At 41.8% G+C, this 16,010-nt stretch overlaps 2 protein-coding genes across 2 annotated transcripts in view; one reads left to right on the forward strand and one right to left on the reverse strand.

The window, feature by feature from the left end:
- Positions 1-340: 340 nt before the first annotated feature.
- Positions 341-15,881, forward strand: Pdha1 (pyruvate dehydrogenase E1 subunit alpha 1). The gene is made up of 11 exons (XM_048440697.3): positions 341-498; positions 5,593-5,652; positions 6,297-6,470; positions 8,381-8,507; positions 8,989-9,080; positions 9,810-9,902; positions 10,896-11,051; positions 11,281-11,352; positions 12,193-12,260; positions 13,533-13,641; positions 14,232-15,881. The coding sequence occupies exons 1-11, from the start codon at positions 442-444 to the stop codon at positions 14,394-14,396; spliced, it is 1,173 nt and encodes a 390-aa protein (XP_048296654.1). The 5' UTR covers positions 341-441; the 3' UTR covers positions 14,397-15,881.
- Positions 14,767-16,010, reverse strand: part of Map3k15 (mitogen-activated protein kinase kinase kinase 15) — a 121,839-nt gene continuing 120,595 nt past the window's right edge. The window contains exons 27-29 of the mRNA XM_085684891.2: positions 15,643-15,743; positions 15,490-15,566; positions 14,767-15,183 (exon numbers count right to left, since the gene is read on the reverse strand). Coding sequence (XP_085541017.1) covers positions 15,111-15,183; positions 15,490-15,566; positions 15,643-15,743 — 251 coding nt within the window. The 3' untranslated portion in view covers positions 14,767-15,110. The remainder of the gene's footprint in view (positions 15,184-15,489; positions 15,567-15,642; positions 15,744-16,010) is intronic.

Genomic DNA, 16,010 nt, shown 5'->3' on the forward strand with positions numbered 1-16,010 from the left:
CAAGGCTGTAAAGCCGCACCACCGGCCCGACAGGGCAAAGAGAAGGACCCGCCTTCGCCCATTCTTCGCTGGCTTGTGGTGCAGAGAGCAAGAGAAAGGCCAGGCCTCCCCGAACCCCCACTTTCCCACGCAGGCGCCCTGGGGCTGGCTCCCGCCTCCTCACCCGCTAGCCGCGTAGCGACGGAAGGCGCCCAGAGCCCCACCCCTTTTTTGGTTAATTCTTTAATGGGCGGTCGCAGGTTCCTGAGATGGGCGGAGCCTTCGCCGGCAGCCATTCTAATTGGCCCGCAGGCTGGCGCGGCGCGTGATGTCGTACCGACTCCGTCACTGCGTTTAGGGCGTGGTCTCGGCTCAGGGCGCCTCAAGGAGACTTGGGGACGCCCGAACCACTCCTTTTGAGTGCCCGGGTGCAGCTGCCACCGCGTGAGTCTGCTGCGCTCCATGAGGAAGATGCTCGCCGCTGTGTCCCGCGTGTTGGCAGGCGCTGCGCAGAAGCCGGTGAGGCTGGGGTGGGGCTCGAGCCGGCCTGAGGCGGGGCGGGAGGAGGGCGGGCCGGACCCCCGGAGTGCGCGGTCGGGTGCCGGGGGTGGGGGGGGGGGGGACGAGCTACGGAGCTCGCGTGGGCCTCCTGCTAGGTTGCGAGGTGCGTGTCGTCACGGCCTGAGGCGGAGGGGCTTGAGAACCGCCCGATCCGCTGCACCTCCCCCAATTCCCACTGGTGGAGCTTCTCGCCGGCTCCCCAGCAGCGCCCCAGAACCGTCCGCTGCTTACGGGACACCGGGAGGCGGAGCTTGGGCTTGCTCCAGCCTCCATGGACTCCGGTGACTTGCACTCTCCTCCTTGTCATAGCTCGTGGCCAAGTGGCCACATAAGACGAAATAAAGAACTCGCAGTCCCGGGAGTCGAATGATCCGTGCACAACCCAACTTCATCATTTACTAGTTTTGAGTCCTTGCCAACAAGAAGCAAAGAGGTTTTTTGTTTTTTTTGTTTTGTTTTGTTTTTTTTTTAATCGTCCCAGGGCCCAATTTCCTCATCTCCGTAACGGGGATACTAAGAACGCTACCTTATGGGGTTATCTTGAGTCGGAGAGTGGCACGTGTGCCAACCTTTCTGCCTGGCATCTGGCACGTACGGGTGCCCAGCTGGGTGAGCATTTGTGGATCACCTGTGCTCACTCGGTCCTAAGCAGGGTTCAGACGGGGTCAGGCTCACGGAAAACAAACTTCCTCTACTCCCGGCTCATCTGAGGTTTTTTTTGGCAGTCAATTTTAGAGCAATCGAGCCTAACCCAGAGGAAGCCACCTTTACCCTTAAACACACAGAGGCTTAGAGTTCAAAGTAGCGAAAGAAAATAGCAATGGTTCTCGGAGGGTAAGGATTAGAGGTTAAGACTTAACTTATGGCCCCGGTTTTGAGAGGTGTCTTAACACCTAAGCTTTTAGCATTTTGACCTCTCGCCACCCAGAGGTTGCGTTTTCTTGGTGTAACTGCCACCAGGCTTTGACTTGTAATTCTGGTTCTATTGATTTCTTCTTGATGCAGTTCTGCTTAGTTTGGGGAGGTTGCGAGAAGGTTAAAGGTGTACTTCTCTAGGAATTCCATTCAGTCAAAGAAAAACACCTTTTGATTGAGTAAATGCTGTATTTGTGTTTGAATCTAAATCGACAGTAAAGCACACTTAATGTGTCTTTGCATTATGTGTTTGGCATTTACTGAACTTTTATAGTATGTGTCCTGAATTCGACCAGAATCTTCACAGGTGTTCAAACTGCAGTTCTAAATTTTAATTGGTTTGAACGAGTTTCTTGTGTGTGGAAATAGTTAAAGGGGAATTTGTTTGTACCTTGGAGAGTGGCCATGAAATAAAGTTGAAACTAAAAGAAGCTTTGTTTCCCTCGGTGGAAAAGAAAGAGCCAGCTCTTAACTAAGTCAGAATTTGAAGAAGTTGAATTAGAATCTGAAATCAATAAAAATCCTACCTTCCAAGACATGTGCTCCCTCCCCTTTTGGAGTCTAGAGAGCAGTGGGAGACAGGGAAACCCCCTCAAATCTTTGCTAGTCACAGCACACTAACCTTAGGTGTGTTGCCTTGTCTGAAAGTCAAGTTTATCATTTCCTTTAATCACCTTACTGCAGGAAAAAAAAAGTTGAATTCTCGAGTTGAATTCACCATAGAAAGAACCCTGTTATTTTCTCACTTGGTGGTGGTATTGTGTAAACTCTCCAGTAGCTAGCTTTTTAATTTTTTTTTTGAGACAAGGTCTTTGACTATGTATTCCAGACTGGCCTCGAACTCAGATCTGCTTACATTCTCTACCTCCTGACTGCTTGCATTAAAATCTTGAGTCACCACATCCGGCATGTGGTGGGGTGGGGAACAGCTTGACATGTCTTTGTCTCTTTCGCTAAGGGTCTTACTGTGTAGCTCTGGCTGGCCTCCAATCAGAGAAATCAGCCTGCCTTTGCCTTCTGAGTGCTGGGATCAAAGGCGAGCACCATTATGCCTGGCTGTTTTCTTTGTGACCATACTTGTTACATGTTAATTAGGAACCATTCCTGAAGCCTTTCATAATGTTGAAAACTTAAATTTCACCTTTAATCTCTGAGTAGACCTCTAACTCTAATGTATCTTTTTAGAGTTTGCAATTCTAAGGAATTGCAGATTTCTCTTTTATTGCAGCCTGTGTAATACAACATAGCTCGTTTTGAGTTTTTCATGTTATACATGTGAAAAGACTTTTAAATTTAATTTAAGCCTTGCAAAAAAATACCCTTACAAACAGTAAGCAGTGGCTCATTAAACTTGTATAACTAGGGCTGCAGTGGCCAAGGGATCCTCTGTGGGAGAATGAAGGATTAGGCATTTGCTTTTTGATAGCTAAAATAATGTGCCTAGTTAATCCCCTAACTTTCTCTGAGGCCTCTGCCTGTTTTGTGCCTTTGCTCTTTTTATTATTTCCCCCTTAAAAACTAGGGAGGTGTGAAGATTTACCTCAGGCTTAAAGTTTGCCTGTCTCATCACTGTTTGGATGTGCGACTTTGAAATGGATTACAAAATTGTGGTTTTACTTTAAAATGAGGTTGAAAGCTTTCAAAGCTTTTAAAGACTGAGCTGCATTTAAAATGTTTATTTTGCCTTATTGCTTGTATTTGTTATGCCCCCTTTTGTGAGATTTTTACCATCAATAACTTTTTGCCTTTGCATATTGGAGGTAAGGTTTTTAATTCATGTTGGTACATTCTGAGAATTCTTAAATACTTCTGAAAATTCTGTATTTAGATACTCACAAGTTTTTATTGAATAAGTTATTCAAGAAAGAAATTTCATTAGGGGCTGAAGTGTAGTTCAAGAGATAGAGCATTTACATAGTATATGTAAGGTCATGTGTTCACCCCCCAAAAGAAAACCCAACAAGAATTGCATTTAAAGAGAATTTTTTTTTGTTTGGTTGTCCTGTCGGCCCCCACCCAACAGAATTTCGCTGTAACTGCCCTGGCTGGAACTCACTTTGTAGACCAGGCTGATTTCACAGGGATCCTCCTGCCTCTGCCTGTTGGGATTAATGGTGTATGCCACCACCCCTGGCTTTATAAATTTTACCTTGAGAATTTATCTTTGCTACCAACGCCTGGGTGGGTTGCAAGAAAAAAAAGAATAAAATGGAAAGATCATGACTGCTCCTTGGTATGGTGGATGGGAAAGTTTATTGTAGATTTGTGGGAGAGCATAGTCAGAAGCAGGGGCATCTGGGAGAGTCCAGAGTGGACATGACCAGACTGAGCTGTACCATTTGGAGAGGGGGAACCAAATGCAGCTGCCAGGAGGCCAAAGATACAAAAAGGGGAAGGGTAACCACAATGTCTGGTTTATATAGGGAAGGACAGCCCAGCTCATGGGTGAGAGAGTTCAGGGTAGAGAGGGCTGTGGACTGAGCTGGGATTACCTGGCAGGTCTAGCTTTAATATGTTAAATAGGCACCTCCGCAAGGGGGGGGTAGTCTCTGCCCTAGATTGTTCCCCAAACTAGTTTCTGTAGTTGTATCCAGAAGCTTACTTTGCAATAGAGTAGCTATTTCTGGCTCCACAAAATAATTTATCTGCCAGAAGTAGCACAACCATTTGTTTGCTACTTGATTGGCTTCAGGTTTAGGGTTTTATTTTTTGTTGTTGTTTTTACGTTCTTCTTCATTTTAAGATAGCTGACACATGCTGCTCTGTCCCTGTGATTTAACTGAAGGATCCGTTACTGATATTTAGAGTTTTCCTTGGGTAGTGCCCTTGCCTTTGTTGGCTTTATCAGATAATACAGCAGTTGCCATATTGTGCCCCTCCCCACCTTGTGTCCGTGGCTTTGCAAATTTCCGTGGTTTCGGTTACCTGTTAATAGGTGTGGTCTGAAGTTCCAGAAAGAAATAATTGATGGGTTTTTTAAGCTCTGCGCTATTCTGACTAGAATGACACCGTCTTCCATTGTCCAGATTAGGATGTAAATCATCCCTTCGGCCAGGTGTCCACTCTGTCTGCCCCACCCGGGTACCCAGTTGTTCATCACCAGGAGTCATCTTGATTATCATCAGACCAGCTGCCTTGCTGCCACAGCACTCACACTGAATTAAGTGTGAGCAGTGGTTTTAGGCTTCTACTGAGGGTCTAAACTATATCCTGTCTATAGATAAATAGAGGCTACCGCATGCCTGTAATTCCAGCATTGGGAGGTGGAGGAGATAGAAAAGAGCAGGAGAGAGATAAGTAGGTTTTAAATCTGCCTGTTGGATCCTACACTTGGAGGTATAGCTAGCTGCTGATATTAGCTACTCACCAAGGTCAAGTCCAGTGCTGCAAAATATATTGGGTTACATATTGAACATGCTTTTTTTGGGATCTGATAAATACATTTCATGTCTCCAGGAAAAGAAATGTGAGTTTACATATAAGTATGTGAAAATGTGGCAGCCAGTGGCTAGAACTGAATAACTGTTTTGTGGTCTGTCACTTAGAATGTTTTTGTTATACTTGAATTTGTTCAGTTGTGAGGGTAGAAAGGAATCAGTAACTCTTAAGTAGTAATAACCACTCAAACCAGTCAGGGGAATACTGTTTTAAAAGAACATTCTTCTCTTTTGGGGCTCCAATAGGAGACTTCACAAAATTTAGACTGCGTAAGTTATACAGTGGCTAGCCCAAGTCCATTATTTTTGACAAGCATTACCATGGCTTTCACTAAGGTATTTATATCATACTTTGAATGTCTTTTTTTTTCCTTCATGGTTATATGTCATAGAAAAGTAGCTTGCCTTAATAGGGATTAACATAGTTTTATGTGAAGTATTTTTCAAATAAACCTTAAAAAGCCCACACAATCTAGTTTCTTCAACTTGACCATTGTTATTGTTCTCACTGTAATTGCTTTGAAAACAAAATGGAAAGTGGATAGACTTGGCGTTTGCCACCTTCTTTTTTTGCTTTCAGATAGTGATGAGGCTGTGTTCAAAATACATGCTTTACACATGGATTCATGATAGTAATGACTTACTCTGGACAGTTCAAAAACGGAAGTAATGACTTTATTTGCATATTTTTGTTTTCTAGGCAAGCAGAGTGCTAGTAGCTTCCCGTAATTTTGCGAATGATGCTACATTTGAGATTAAGGTAAGAGTGTTTCACTTTGTGCTTCTAGTTTTTTCACAGGTATTGGTACACTTTCACCTTCAAGGAGTTGAAACTGGTGCTGTGAAGGTAGGGTCATTTTCTTTCAAATATTCTAGAACCAGGGGTTCAGAGAAGTTTAGCAATAGTAACTTACTGGCAGTTTAAAGGATACAGGCTTTAAAAATATACTCTGGAAGGGTTCAACCTCTTCACATTCTGACATGTTGTCACCTACAAATACGGTGAGTTGACCTGATAGCTATCCTGGCACGTGGACCTTCTTGAGCCAGAGATTGGATGTACCTTTGGTGGCGGGTGTGATTCAGTGAAACATGATGACCATAAATTTAAGGAATCAGAAGCATTTTTGAAGCACTGTTTTTCTTTTAGAGGCAGAGTTTCATGGGTTAATCCCAGACTTCCTATCTAGCAAAGGATAACCTTGAACTCTTATTCCTCCTGCCCTCACCTTTCAAGTGATGGGATCAAGGTTTTCTCACACATTATTCTTGAAGCACTGCTGAGACATGCATTTCTTTGCTGCTGTTGAAGCTGTGTACTATTTGTGTGGAGTTGGATCTTAGAATGCATCAGCAGTATTTGTAGAGTAGTAACTGGAGGGTGACTACGTTATTTCATTTCAGAAATGTGACCTTCATCGGCTAGAAGAGGGCCCTCCAGTCACCACAGTGCTCACCAGAGAGGATGGGCTCAAGTACTACAGGATGATGCAGACTGTGCGGCGAATGGAGCTAAAGGCAGATCAGCTGTATAAACAGAAAATTATTCGTGGTTTCTGTCACTTGTGTGATGGTCAGGTAAGTGGTAGGTTTGTTAGAAAGCCATGCATGTTATTAGGATACTTAACTAGGTTTCTTTCTTTATGCCTTCTTTGCCCTGTCACCTCTTTTCTTTGCTTTTATCCTAGGGTTTTAGAATTTCAAAACCACCATTTATTTTGTGTGTGTGTGGTGGGTATTTATGTGCCACCCTGTGTGTGAGTGTGTATGTGTGGTGGGGGGGGGTCAGAGGACAGGTTGAAGGATTTGGTTCTTCCCTTCAACCATATGGGTTCTAGGGATTGAACTCAAGCTGCCAGGCTTGATAGCAACCTCCTTTACTCACCGAGTTTTCTCTCACTGTCCAAGCTGGTTTGAAACTCCTGAACAGTGCTGCCTCATCCCCCAGAATGCTGGGATTACATGAGCCACCACACTTAGCTTTAAGTATGGTTTCTGTTTATTGATTTTCACCCTGCTTCTTGTGTCAGAAGGATTTGAAGTAGGGATTTCAAAATAAAACTAGAATGCTAAGACCCACTATGAATAGTAGGCATAAGAATTTATTCACACTTAGCATTTCTGAATTTTGTATCTGTTCTTAGAATTTTAGTTTTAGAAATTTGCTGGAACCCCATTCATCTATGCTGTATGCATTCTTAGGGAAAGGGCTATTTTGTTGTTTTATGGGTGTGTGTGTGTGCGCGAGCGAGTGAGCGAGAGAGAGAGAAAGAGATCCATTTGTGACAAAATAGCCAACAGAAGCAACATAAGGAAGTGTTTATTTTAGCTTGAAGGTATAGTCCATCTTGGTGGGGAAGGCATGGCGTAGGAGCTGAGTTATCTGGTCACATTGAATGTGCAGTCAGGAAGCAGAGATGTGAATGCTGCCGCTTACCTTGTTTTCTCCTTTTTTATTTAATCTGGGATTCTAGGCTATGGGGATGCTGCCATCCACATGTAGGGGTGGGTCTTCCCACTTCTGCCCAAGAAATTTCCTCATAGACATGCCCAGAGCTTTGTCTACTAGGTGATTCTAGAACTTTTTAAGTTGACAGTAACTGGTTCCAAATTTAGAAGTCTACAGGAGCTAGCTAGGTAGAATAAATGAGTGAAGTCAGTTATGTATAACAATATGAACACTGGTAAGATGGATCAGTGGAGAGTTGGGATGGTTAGGCCCCATCCAGAGATGCCACGACTTGGTTTCAGTCAGCTACTTCCATATGGAAACACAGAAGTAAGACTTCTTTGGTTTGCATGCATTCTATCATTTTTTAATGTTGGCATCTGACTGGGAAATTATATTTTTAAATTTTGTCCAGGCTGAAGGAAGCAGCACATTTGTGGATTGGTTATGACTTCTGGTTTAGACCTTACCTTTTACCTTGTTTTTTAATGAAAAATATTTTTTTGGAGTTACTAATGACAGGTTCACTGATCCATGTGTGGTTTTGGAATTTTTTTGTTATTTTTTGTTTGTTTGTTTGTTTGATCTGTTTTGGTTTTTTGAGACAGAGTTTCTTTATGTAGCTCTGGCTGTTCTGGAACTCACTCTGTAGACCAGGCTGGCCTCAGTCTCACAGAGATCTACCTGCCTCTGCCTCCTGAGTCCTGGGATTAAAGGTGTGTGCCGCCATTGACCAGCTTGATCTGTAGTTTTTATTTTTATTTTTTAAATATTTATTTATTTATTATGTATACAATATTCTGTCTGTGTGTATGCCTGCAGGCCAGAAGAGGGCACCAGACCCCATTACAGATGGTTGTGAGCCACCATGTGGTTGCTGGGAATTGAACTCAGGACCTTTGGAAGAGCAGTCAATGCTCTTAACCTCTGAGCCATCTCTCCAGCCCCGATCTGTAGTTTTTAAATTGTTGAATCTAATAGAAACTCTTAATTCAAAAATAAATAATAAAATTGCTTTGTTGTTCTTCCTTTACTCTAGGAAGCCTGCTGTGTGGGCCTAGAGGCCGGCATAAACCCCACGGACCATCTCATCACAGCCTATCGAGCTCATGGCTTCACCTTCACTCGGGGCCTGCCTGTCCGAGCAATTCTTGCAGAGCTAACAGGTTTGCTGTGGATTTACAGAGAGGGATAGTGAGTGGAGGAAATTGTCAAATATCTTCCATTAAGTTGCTAAGCATTATAAGTTAGTGGTAAAAATCTTAGGACTTTCCTTTTTGAAACAATCAAGCCTTCTGGTATGTATCTTGGTACCTCTGTTGTGACTGAGTTAAACCATTTATGAGGTCATCTGGACCCTCAGGTGAAATTGGAAAATAAGGTTTGCTTTCACTAAAACATTGAAATGTAGGCAGATTCTAGATAATGTGTGTACTCCCTCTAAACCTAGTGTCAAAAATACTTTGCTAACATCTGAAAGTAAAAAGCGTTTAGAAAGCAGGCACAATTGGATTAGTCTAACTTTATCACAGACACAGAGATGAGGAGGAGTGTTTTCCTGGAGGGACAGACAGTTGGATTGGGTGGTGGTTATTGCTTTGTGTGGTTGTTTTTATTCATGCATGGTGTGTGTACTGCCATTTCTAGGACGAAGAGGAGGCTGTGCTAAAGGGAAAGGTGGATCGATGCACATGTACGCCAAGAACTTCTATGGGGGCAATGGCATTGTTGGAGCTCAGGTAATATGCTTTGGTATATTTTTTCCTTGCCTGTGTCTTCAGGACTTTCTTCACCCCAGAGAACTTCTCTGAAGGATTTCAGTAATTTGGGAGTTTGGTTTGTCTTTACTTACTGCCGTTTATCTTCCCATTTGAGGAATTAATAAGTAGATTTGGGTAGTGTTTAAGGTTTGTTGTCTTTGTTATGTTTATGAGTAAGAGCCTATAGTGGTGGAGCTATCCCTTCATCTTTCTTTTTATATTTCAGTAAAATCAATGGCTCATCACCTCAGCTTCGTTCACTCTGACATACTCATAGGCAGTGCTAGCATTGGGGTCCAATTACAAGTGAGGGGCTTGTTAAATTGACAGCATAAGTTAAATTGACAGCCTAAGAAAAAAAGCAAAAACCTTACTTTCATGACTAGGAAGTCCTTGTTCTCGTCAATTAATGAGAAGTGAAACATAACAGCATGCAACAATATCCGCTACAGTAGGTTTTATTATATATCTAGGTTTCATTTTTTTATCTTGTTGTGATCTTGTTGTTAAATCTTTGGGTGCAGAAATGAGAAACAATATAGGAGTTATTCATTTTTTGTTCAAAATGACAGTAGGTGGATAGTGACAGGGTTAGGAATGAAGACTTGTAGCACTAGTTTAGCTTCCCGTATTCTCCAGGCGTTGAAATTTAAATGCATTTTAACTGAGATTAATTTGTACAGTTTTCTTGGTTGGTCTTTATGTTAGGTGCCCCTAGGAGCAGGGATTGCTCTGGCCTGCAAATACAATGGAAAAGATGAGGTCTGTTTGACATTATATGGTGATGGCGCTGCTAATCAGGTAAGTGCATCTCTTAATTTCTAGTAACAATTACTTTTATTTCCAAGTTGTGACTGGCTATATTTGGATTTATAAAGAAATGGCATATTCTTTATTAATTGAAATAGCATTTCATGTGGCTTACTCACATGGGAGCTTTACCTCTTGACCTGAGCCTTCTAAGGGTACATTTCTGTGATGATGTGCCTCTTTGCGTTACATTTATGCTTTGCAAATATGCTCTGTGGTGGGATTTTTTTTGTAATTTCTCTTTAAAAGATCTACTTATTTCTAGTTTTGCCTGCATGTGTGTTTGTGCACTGCATGTGTGCCTGGTGCCAATGGAGGTCAGAAGGTCCCCTGGAACTGGGGTTGAGGACAGTTGTGAGCTGCCATGTGGGTGCTGGGAACTGAACTTAGGTCCTCTACAAGAGTAGCAAGTGATCTTTACAGCTGAGCCATAGGTACAGCCTCATTGGCTAAATGTAGACCATTACAAACCAATAGTATGATACAGAGACTCTTCACTTGCACTCGAACACAATACCACATTCCTATAATGTCTGAACCTCGGCTCTTGGTTTCTTTGCTCAACCTGTCTTGGTCTCAGTAATCACCAGTCTCTGGACAGCACTTACTGAGACCCTGTCCTGGATGCTGAATCTCAGATGCTGCTGGTTCACTCTGATTATCTGGTCAATTGAGTGTGACAGATTAATAGGAGAGCGTAAAACTAATTGGTAGCTTGGTGCTTTTCCATGTTCCTCTTTGCAGTGTGCTCTATATTAGTAGGTCCCCCAAAATGTATACTAGTCATGCAGTACACACCACGTTTCCCTACCATAGCAGCACGTGCTCCTTTCCCTCACCACCAGAAACTTGGTTATAAAGATGAGGCTGTTTGGCCTTAGTGCAAGCTCTCTGTGTTAGGCAGAGCAACAACTATTAGGAATGGTGAAAAAGTCTAGAGAAATAAGCAAATTAAACCACTTGCATTTTATATAATGCTTTTAGGGTCAAATATTTGAAGCTTACAATATGGCAGCATTGTGGAAACTACCTTGTATTTTCATCTGTGAGAATAACCGCTATGGCATGGGGACATCTGTCGAGAGAGCAGCGGCCAGCACAGATTACTACAAAAGAGGAGATTTTATTCCTGGACTAAGGGTAAGGTTCCTTATTGTAGAGACAGAACCATACCCTGTCAGCTAGATGGTCTACAGTTTCGCCACAGTATGCCTGAATAGGACATTAAAAGTTGAATGGGAGGGCAGGAGGTGTGGCTTAGTGGCAGAGCCCTTGCCTAGAGTTAGGCCCTAGAGTTCAGCACCACAATAAAAGTTAAATGGATCTGAATAGTTCATTTACATTCTGCCCCTCCCACATTTATTAACAGGTAGATGGAATGGATATCTTGTGTGTCCGAGAGGCAACAAAGTTTGCAGCTGCATATTGTAGGTCTGGTAAGGTAAGATGAGATTTTTTTCCATAGGCTTTTAGGTTACAGGTTTATAATGACATTTATCTCAGTTAAAAGAAGCCTTTCCAGATGGCAGTTGGAGCTATCCTGGGGTAATGACTAAGTGAGCTCTCTGAAACAAGCAGAGTCCAATGGGATAGCATGATCTTGGCTCACCTAGTAAACATTCCATATTTCTCTATTCTTGCATTTCCTTGGCATTTTGCCTCTGTCTTCACTTTGACATTAATTTGAAAACCTCTTTTGTCTTTTGGTTTGGTTAATTATGTGTTCCCATCCCTCTGTTAATCATAAGTCCCTTGAATGATCAAACTTTGGATCTCCACAATGCTGCATTTGAATGCCTATTATATATCTTGCTGCTTTACCTGTCAGTGTATGGCAGGGAGGGAGAGGGGAACAGTTGAGACTGGCTTAAAAGGAACTTCAAGTAGCTAAGTTTAAGTGGTTGTTCTAAGCCCAGAAAACATGCCCCTGCAATTTACTTTTGTTAAAATTCAGAAGGAAGAAACATGAGATAAGTTGGTGTTAAGAATCAATCTGGGTGGTGCATGCCTTTAATCTCAGCACTCAGGGAGGCAGAGGCAGCGAATCTCTCTTGAGTTTGAGGCAGTTCTAGGACAGTCAGAGCTGTTACACAGAGAAATGCTGTCTCGAAAAACAAATAAACAAAAAAAAGTCAACCAGTAAACTCTTGACAACTCAGCTAATACATAGAAGGTGGATAAGAATGTATTGGTTGTTGCTGGAGGGGGTGTCTCCATTTGAGGGGCAACAATTCTTGGCACATATCTCCATAACATTTATGCATTTATGGCTCTATTTTAGGGGCCCATCCTGATGGAGCTACAGACTTACCGTTACCATGGACATAGTATGAGTGACCCTGGAGTCAGGTAAAGTTCATGGGGTATCTTCATTGTGGTTCCCATGGTGGGTGGGCAGGCTTTGCTTAAATAAAACAGTAGAGGAACTTATTCATTGGCTCTTAACAACCAAATAAAATTGTTTTGTTGGCATCAAGTGGTTGTTTTGAGTCTTAGTCTGAAAGCAGCTTGAAGATCCCTATAATGTATCCTATATGTTAGCATGAATATGAGCAGTCATTTAAAAAAGAACATTATGTAACTAAATTGCAGTGTGTCAATGTAAGGCAGATAAGAGAATTATTTTGGGGTCACTTAGTTTATGTGGGCATTACCCCAAATTCAGGCATGGCAAATTCTACTTAGGACTGAGATTTGAAAGTCTCACTGGTAGGGAGCAAGGCTAACTGCTACATGGAAAGTTTAAGCTGTTCCTTTTTCTTTTAGCTCTAGCATGTAATGATGACACAGTTTAGAAGTGGTCAGTTTAGTCGAACTTTTAGTTCAGCCCTTGTAGAATGGACTAAGGCAGTGGCTCTCAACAACACTTTCACAGGAGTCACATACCAGATAGTTAGTTACATTATGGTTCTTAACAGTAGCAAAATAAGTTATGAGGTAGCCATGAAAATAATTTTATGGTTGGGGTTAACCACAACATGAGGAACTGTATTAAAGAGTTACAACATTAGAAAAGTTGAGAACCACTGGACTGAGGGAAACATAGGAAAATGGGTCCTAATCAGAAGCTTGGTGTGTTTAGGATTTTGCTGATCATGCTGCTTTGGGGTCTTAGTGAGAAAGGCAAGGTGTAGTTATTTCCTGCTTGGTATGATGCTTCAGGGGGAAGAGACCTGGTCAGTCATCCTCATCAACTTAGGCCACGAAACCCAATATGAACAAGTTCAACAGAAGAGCCATATAGGTCTTTCCATACATGCTTCAGCATTGCCAGGGCATAAGTTTCATTCATTCATGATGCTTCAAAAGTCTAGAATTACCACTACTGCCAGCTCTTCCTTGCTCCATCCATGTAAAAAAAAATTGAGGCTAAATGTGTAAAATTGGTGACTCTCTCTTCCAGGTCAAAGAAGCAAATACTTGGTCCTTGTTAGAATGCCATGAAGCCCCAAGTTACAGTGAATAGCTTTCTATAAAAGATGCCTACCACCCCAACTAGTCCCACAGTGACATCAGTATTAGCTTGCTCTTCCTCTCTTTCAAAAATATACTCCTATACTTCACAAAGTTCTCAGGCACACTGTTCTTAAGGGTCTATCACTGCATCTCCCTTCCCCATAGTTACCGCACTCGAGAAGAAATCCAGGAAGTAAGAAGTAAGAGCGACCCTATTATGCTTCTCAAGGATAGAATGGTGAACAGCAATCTTGCAAGTGTTGAAGAATTAAAGGTACAGTTGCTCTTAGAGGTTTAAGTCTGGTTTTAAAGGTAGGTTTACTGACTAATTTCCCACACCCCGCAAAATGTCACTCCCAAGTGGCCAGAAAGTTGAGGTTTTTCCAAACCCAGAAAGCATTCTGATGAGGTTATTGTTGAATCTGAAGTTTCACAGGGCTGAGAATTAAAGAGTTGCAGGGCAGGGGATATGACTCACTTGGTAAAGTGCTTACCGCAGAAGTATGAGGATACGAGTCTGGATTCCCAGCACCCACATATAATGGACACAGTGGTGCATGTGTACAACTCTAGCTCTGGATAGAGGTGAAGACAAATGCTTTGAGTGTGCTGGCCAACTGGTGAGCTCTGTGCTCAATGATAGATATCCTGTCTCAAAAAAAGAAAGTAGAGTAATAGACATTCGTACAAAAACTTTTGTTCCCCCCCTTTTCCCTAAAAATATCCTTTGCATGTGTAATTTATACACTGTCTTTAAGTGTTTTTAAGTGTTGAAGAGTCACATATTATAGTAACAGGTTCTCAGACTTCCTGGTTGGGTCCAAAGCTGCCCTTGATTGAAAAAAAATCTCTTGCATTGTTTAGGAGATTGATGTGGAAGTGAGGAAAGAAATCGAAGATGCTGCCCAGTTTGCTACAGCTGATCCAGAGCCACCCTTGGAGGAACTAGGCTATCACATCTACAGTAGTGATCCTCCCTTTGAAGTGCGTGGTGCCAACCAGTGGATCAAGTTTAAATCAGTCAGTTAATGGGAAACCGAAATGAGAGGGGGTTTATCATCCACTGTAAGAACTCTGTGCTTTCAACTTTAAGGACAGGAAATACCCAAAGTCTTGAAGACATGTAAATTAAGGAAGAGTAAGTTGCATGCAGTTTATATGTTGTATGCAGTGTATCCATGTGAATAAGAGTGTATTGGATTTGTATAGGATTTGAAATGGATAATGCAGTGTTTATACCTTTCCCTCATCATGTCCTACCACAGATATGTCCTGGTGGCATGCTGGGTAGAAGAGTAGCAGCCACCCTGCATTGTGGAGGCTGTCATTTGTTAGCACTGACCATCATGTCTCTGTGATCAAAGGCTATTATATAATCAGGCATTTTAAAATAAAGCGATTTCAAAGATATAATAATTTAATTTTCTCCTTTTAGACATTTAACAAACATGAACTTGTACTCCCATTGCAAGGCACACTGTTTTTTACCTTTCACATTTAAGTATTATGCTTTATCTTTCCAGCAGTTACTATAAGGTATGCTGACTTTTTCAATTAAGTATAGTCCTAAGGATTCAATATACTAGATCATGGTTGATGTTACATACAATCCTGTTTATAAACAAGGATGGTCTAAGATTATACATGCTGGAATTTATGTAAACGCAGGATTTGTGTGTACACGAACAGAAGCTTTGACCATAAGCAGGTGGTAGGGTATTTGCTTATTTTCTCCAGCTTGGCTCAGTGTGAGGACTCCTGCATTTGTCTTCTGTGCTGGGAGACTGCATGCCAGAGCCTACAGAGGACACCACCGCTGCAAAATAGGAGTTTTCATAAGAAAAGCAAATTTGAAAACAGCCACTTCACAAATAGGAGAAGCAAGCATTCAATCTACAGAATTACATTTGCCAGATAGATACTCTTTCAAATATAATCTAACTTATTAAAGTGTGTTTTCTTTGTCTGAACCTGGTGCCATAGGATGTTTGGTGGCTCTCTGTAGAGGTGTGGGCATTTAAACAAGAGTGGAAGATAATTTAAGATCAGAGGAAGCTACCATCATTTTGTTTTTCTACTTCACTAAGACCTTCCAAGACTCAAACCATTTGAAAGCTCTTACCGTAATCTAAGGCACCTTAGGTCTTCCTTAGTAATGTCATTGAGAATATCAGAAAGTGTATAATCTTCTTCAACAATCTGAAACAATGATTCAGTTTATGAGATAAGCAGCTTTTCAATAATATCATAGGAATACTTTGATTTAGGAATTTACCTTTTCTATTGTATTTGCATCCACTCCTTGTAGTTGCAACCAGTCTATAAGCTCTCTGTCTGTTCCCAGTTCATCAGGGGGTGCTGGATTCTCTGTACCACCTATAATGATTCCAATTTTGTTTTATTGTATAGTAGTGTATAACCATAAACTGCTTCGAAACTAACAAAGTGGATGTAATGACATATCCAAACAGAATGTAAATGTGATGTGAAAAGGAAATAAACTTTTCTGATTCAGCTACTTTTACTATTCTTGGGTTCCCCTTCCAGAGAGTAGGATCATCTCTATTTACACTGAAACTCAAGAAATGTTATGCTAAGATTTGGTAGCATAGCTTTATGTCCAGTTCTTTATCCCAAGAGCTA

This window comes from Myodes glareolus, chromosome X (genome assembly GCF_982192425.1).
Source record: "Myodes glareolus chromosome X, mMyoGla1.1, whole genome shotgun sequence".
NCBI classification, from domain to species: domain Eukaryota; kingdom Metazoa; phylum Chordata; class Mammalia; order Rodentia; family Cricetidae; genus Myodes; species Myodes glareolus.

Coding starts and splice junctions, on each gene's coding strand:
- Pdha1 (XM_048440697.3), top strand. CDS start 442: ATGAGGAAGATGCTCGCCGCTGTGTCCCGCGTGTTGGCAGGCGCTGCG. Junction 12,261..13,532: donor ATGAGTGACCCTGGAGTCAG/GTAAAGTTCATG, acceptor CCTTCCCCATAG/TTACCGCACTCGAGAAGAAA. Junction 13,642..14,231: donor CAAGTGTTGAAGAATTAAAG/GTACAGTTGCTC, acceptor TGCATTGTTTAG/GAGATTGATGTGGAAGTGAG.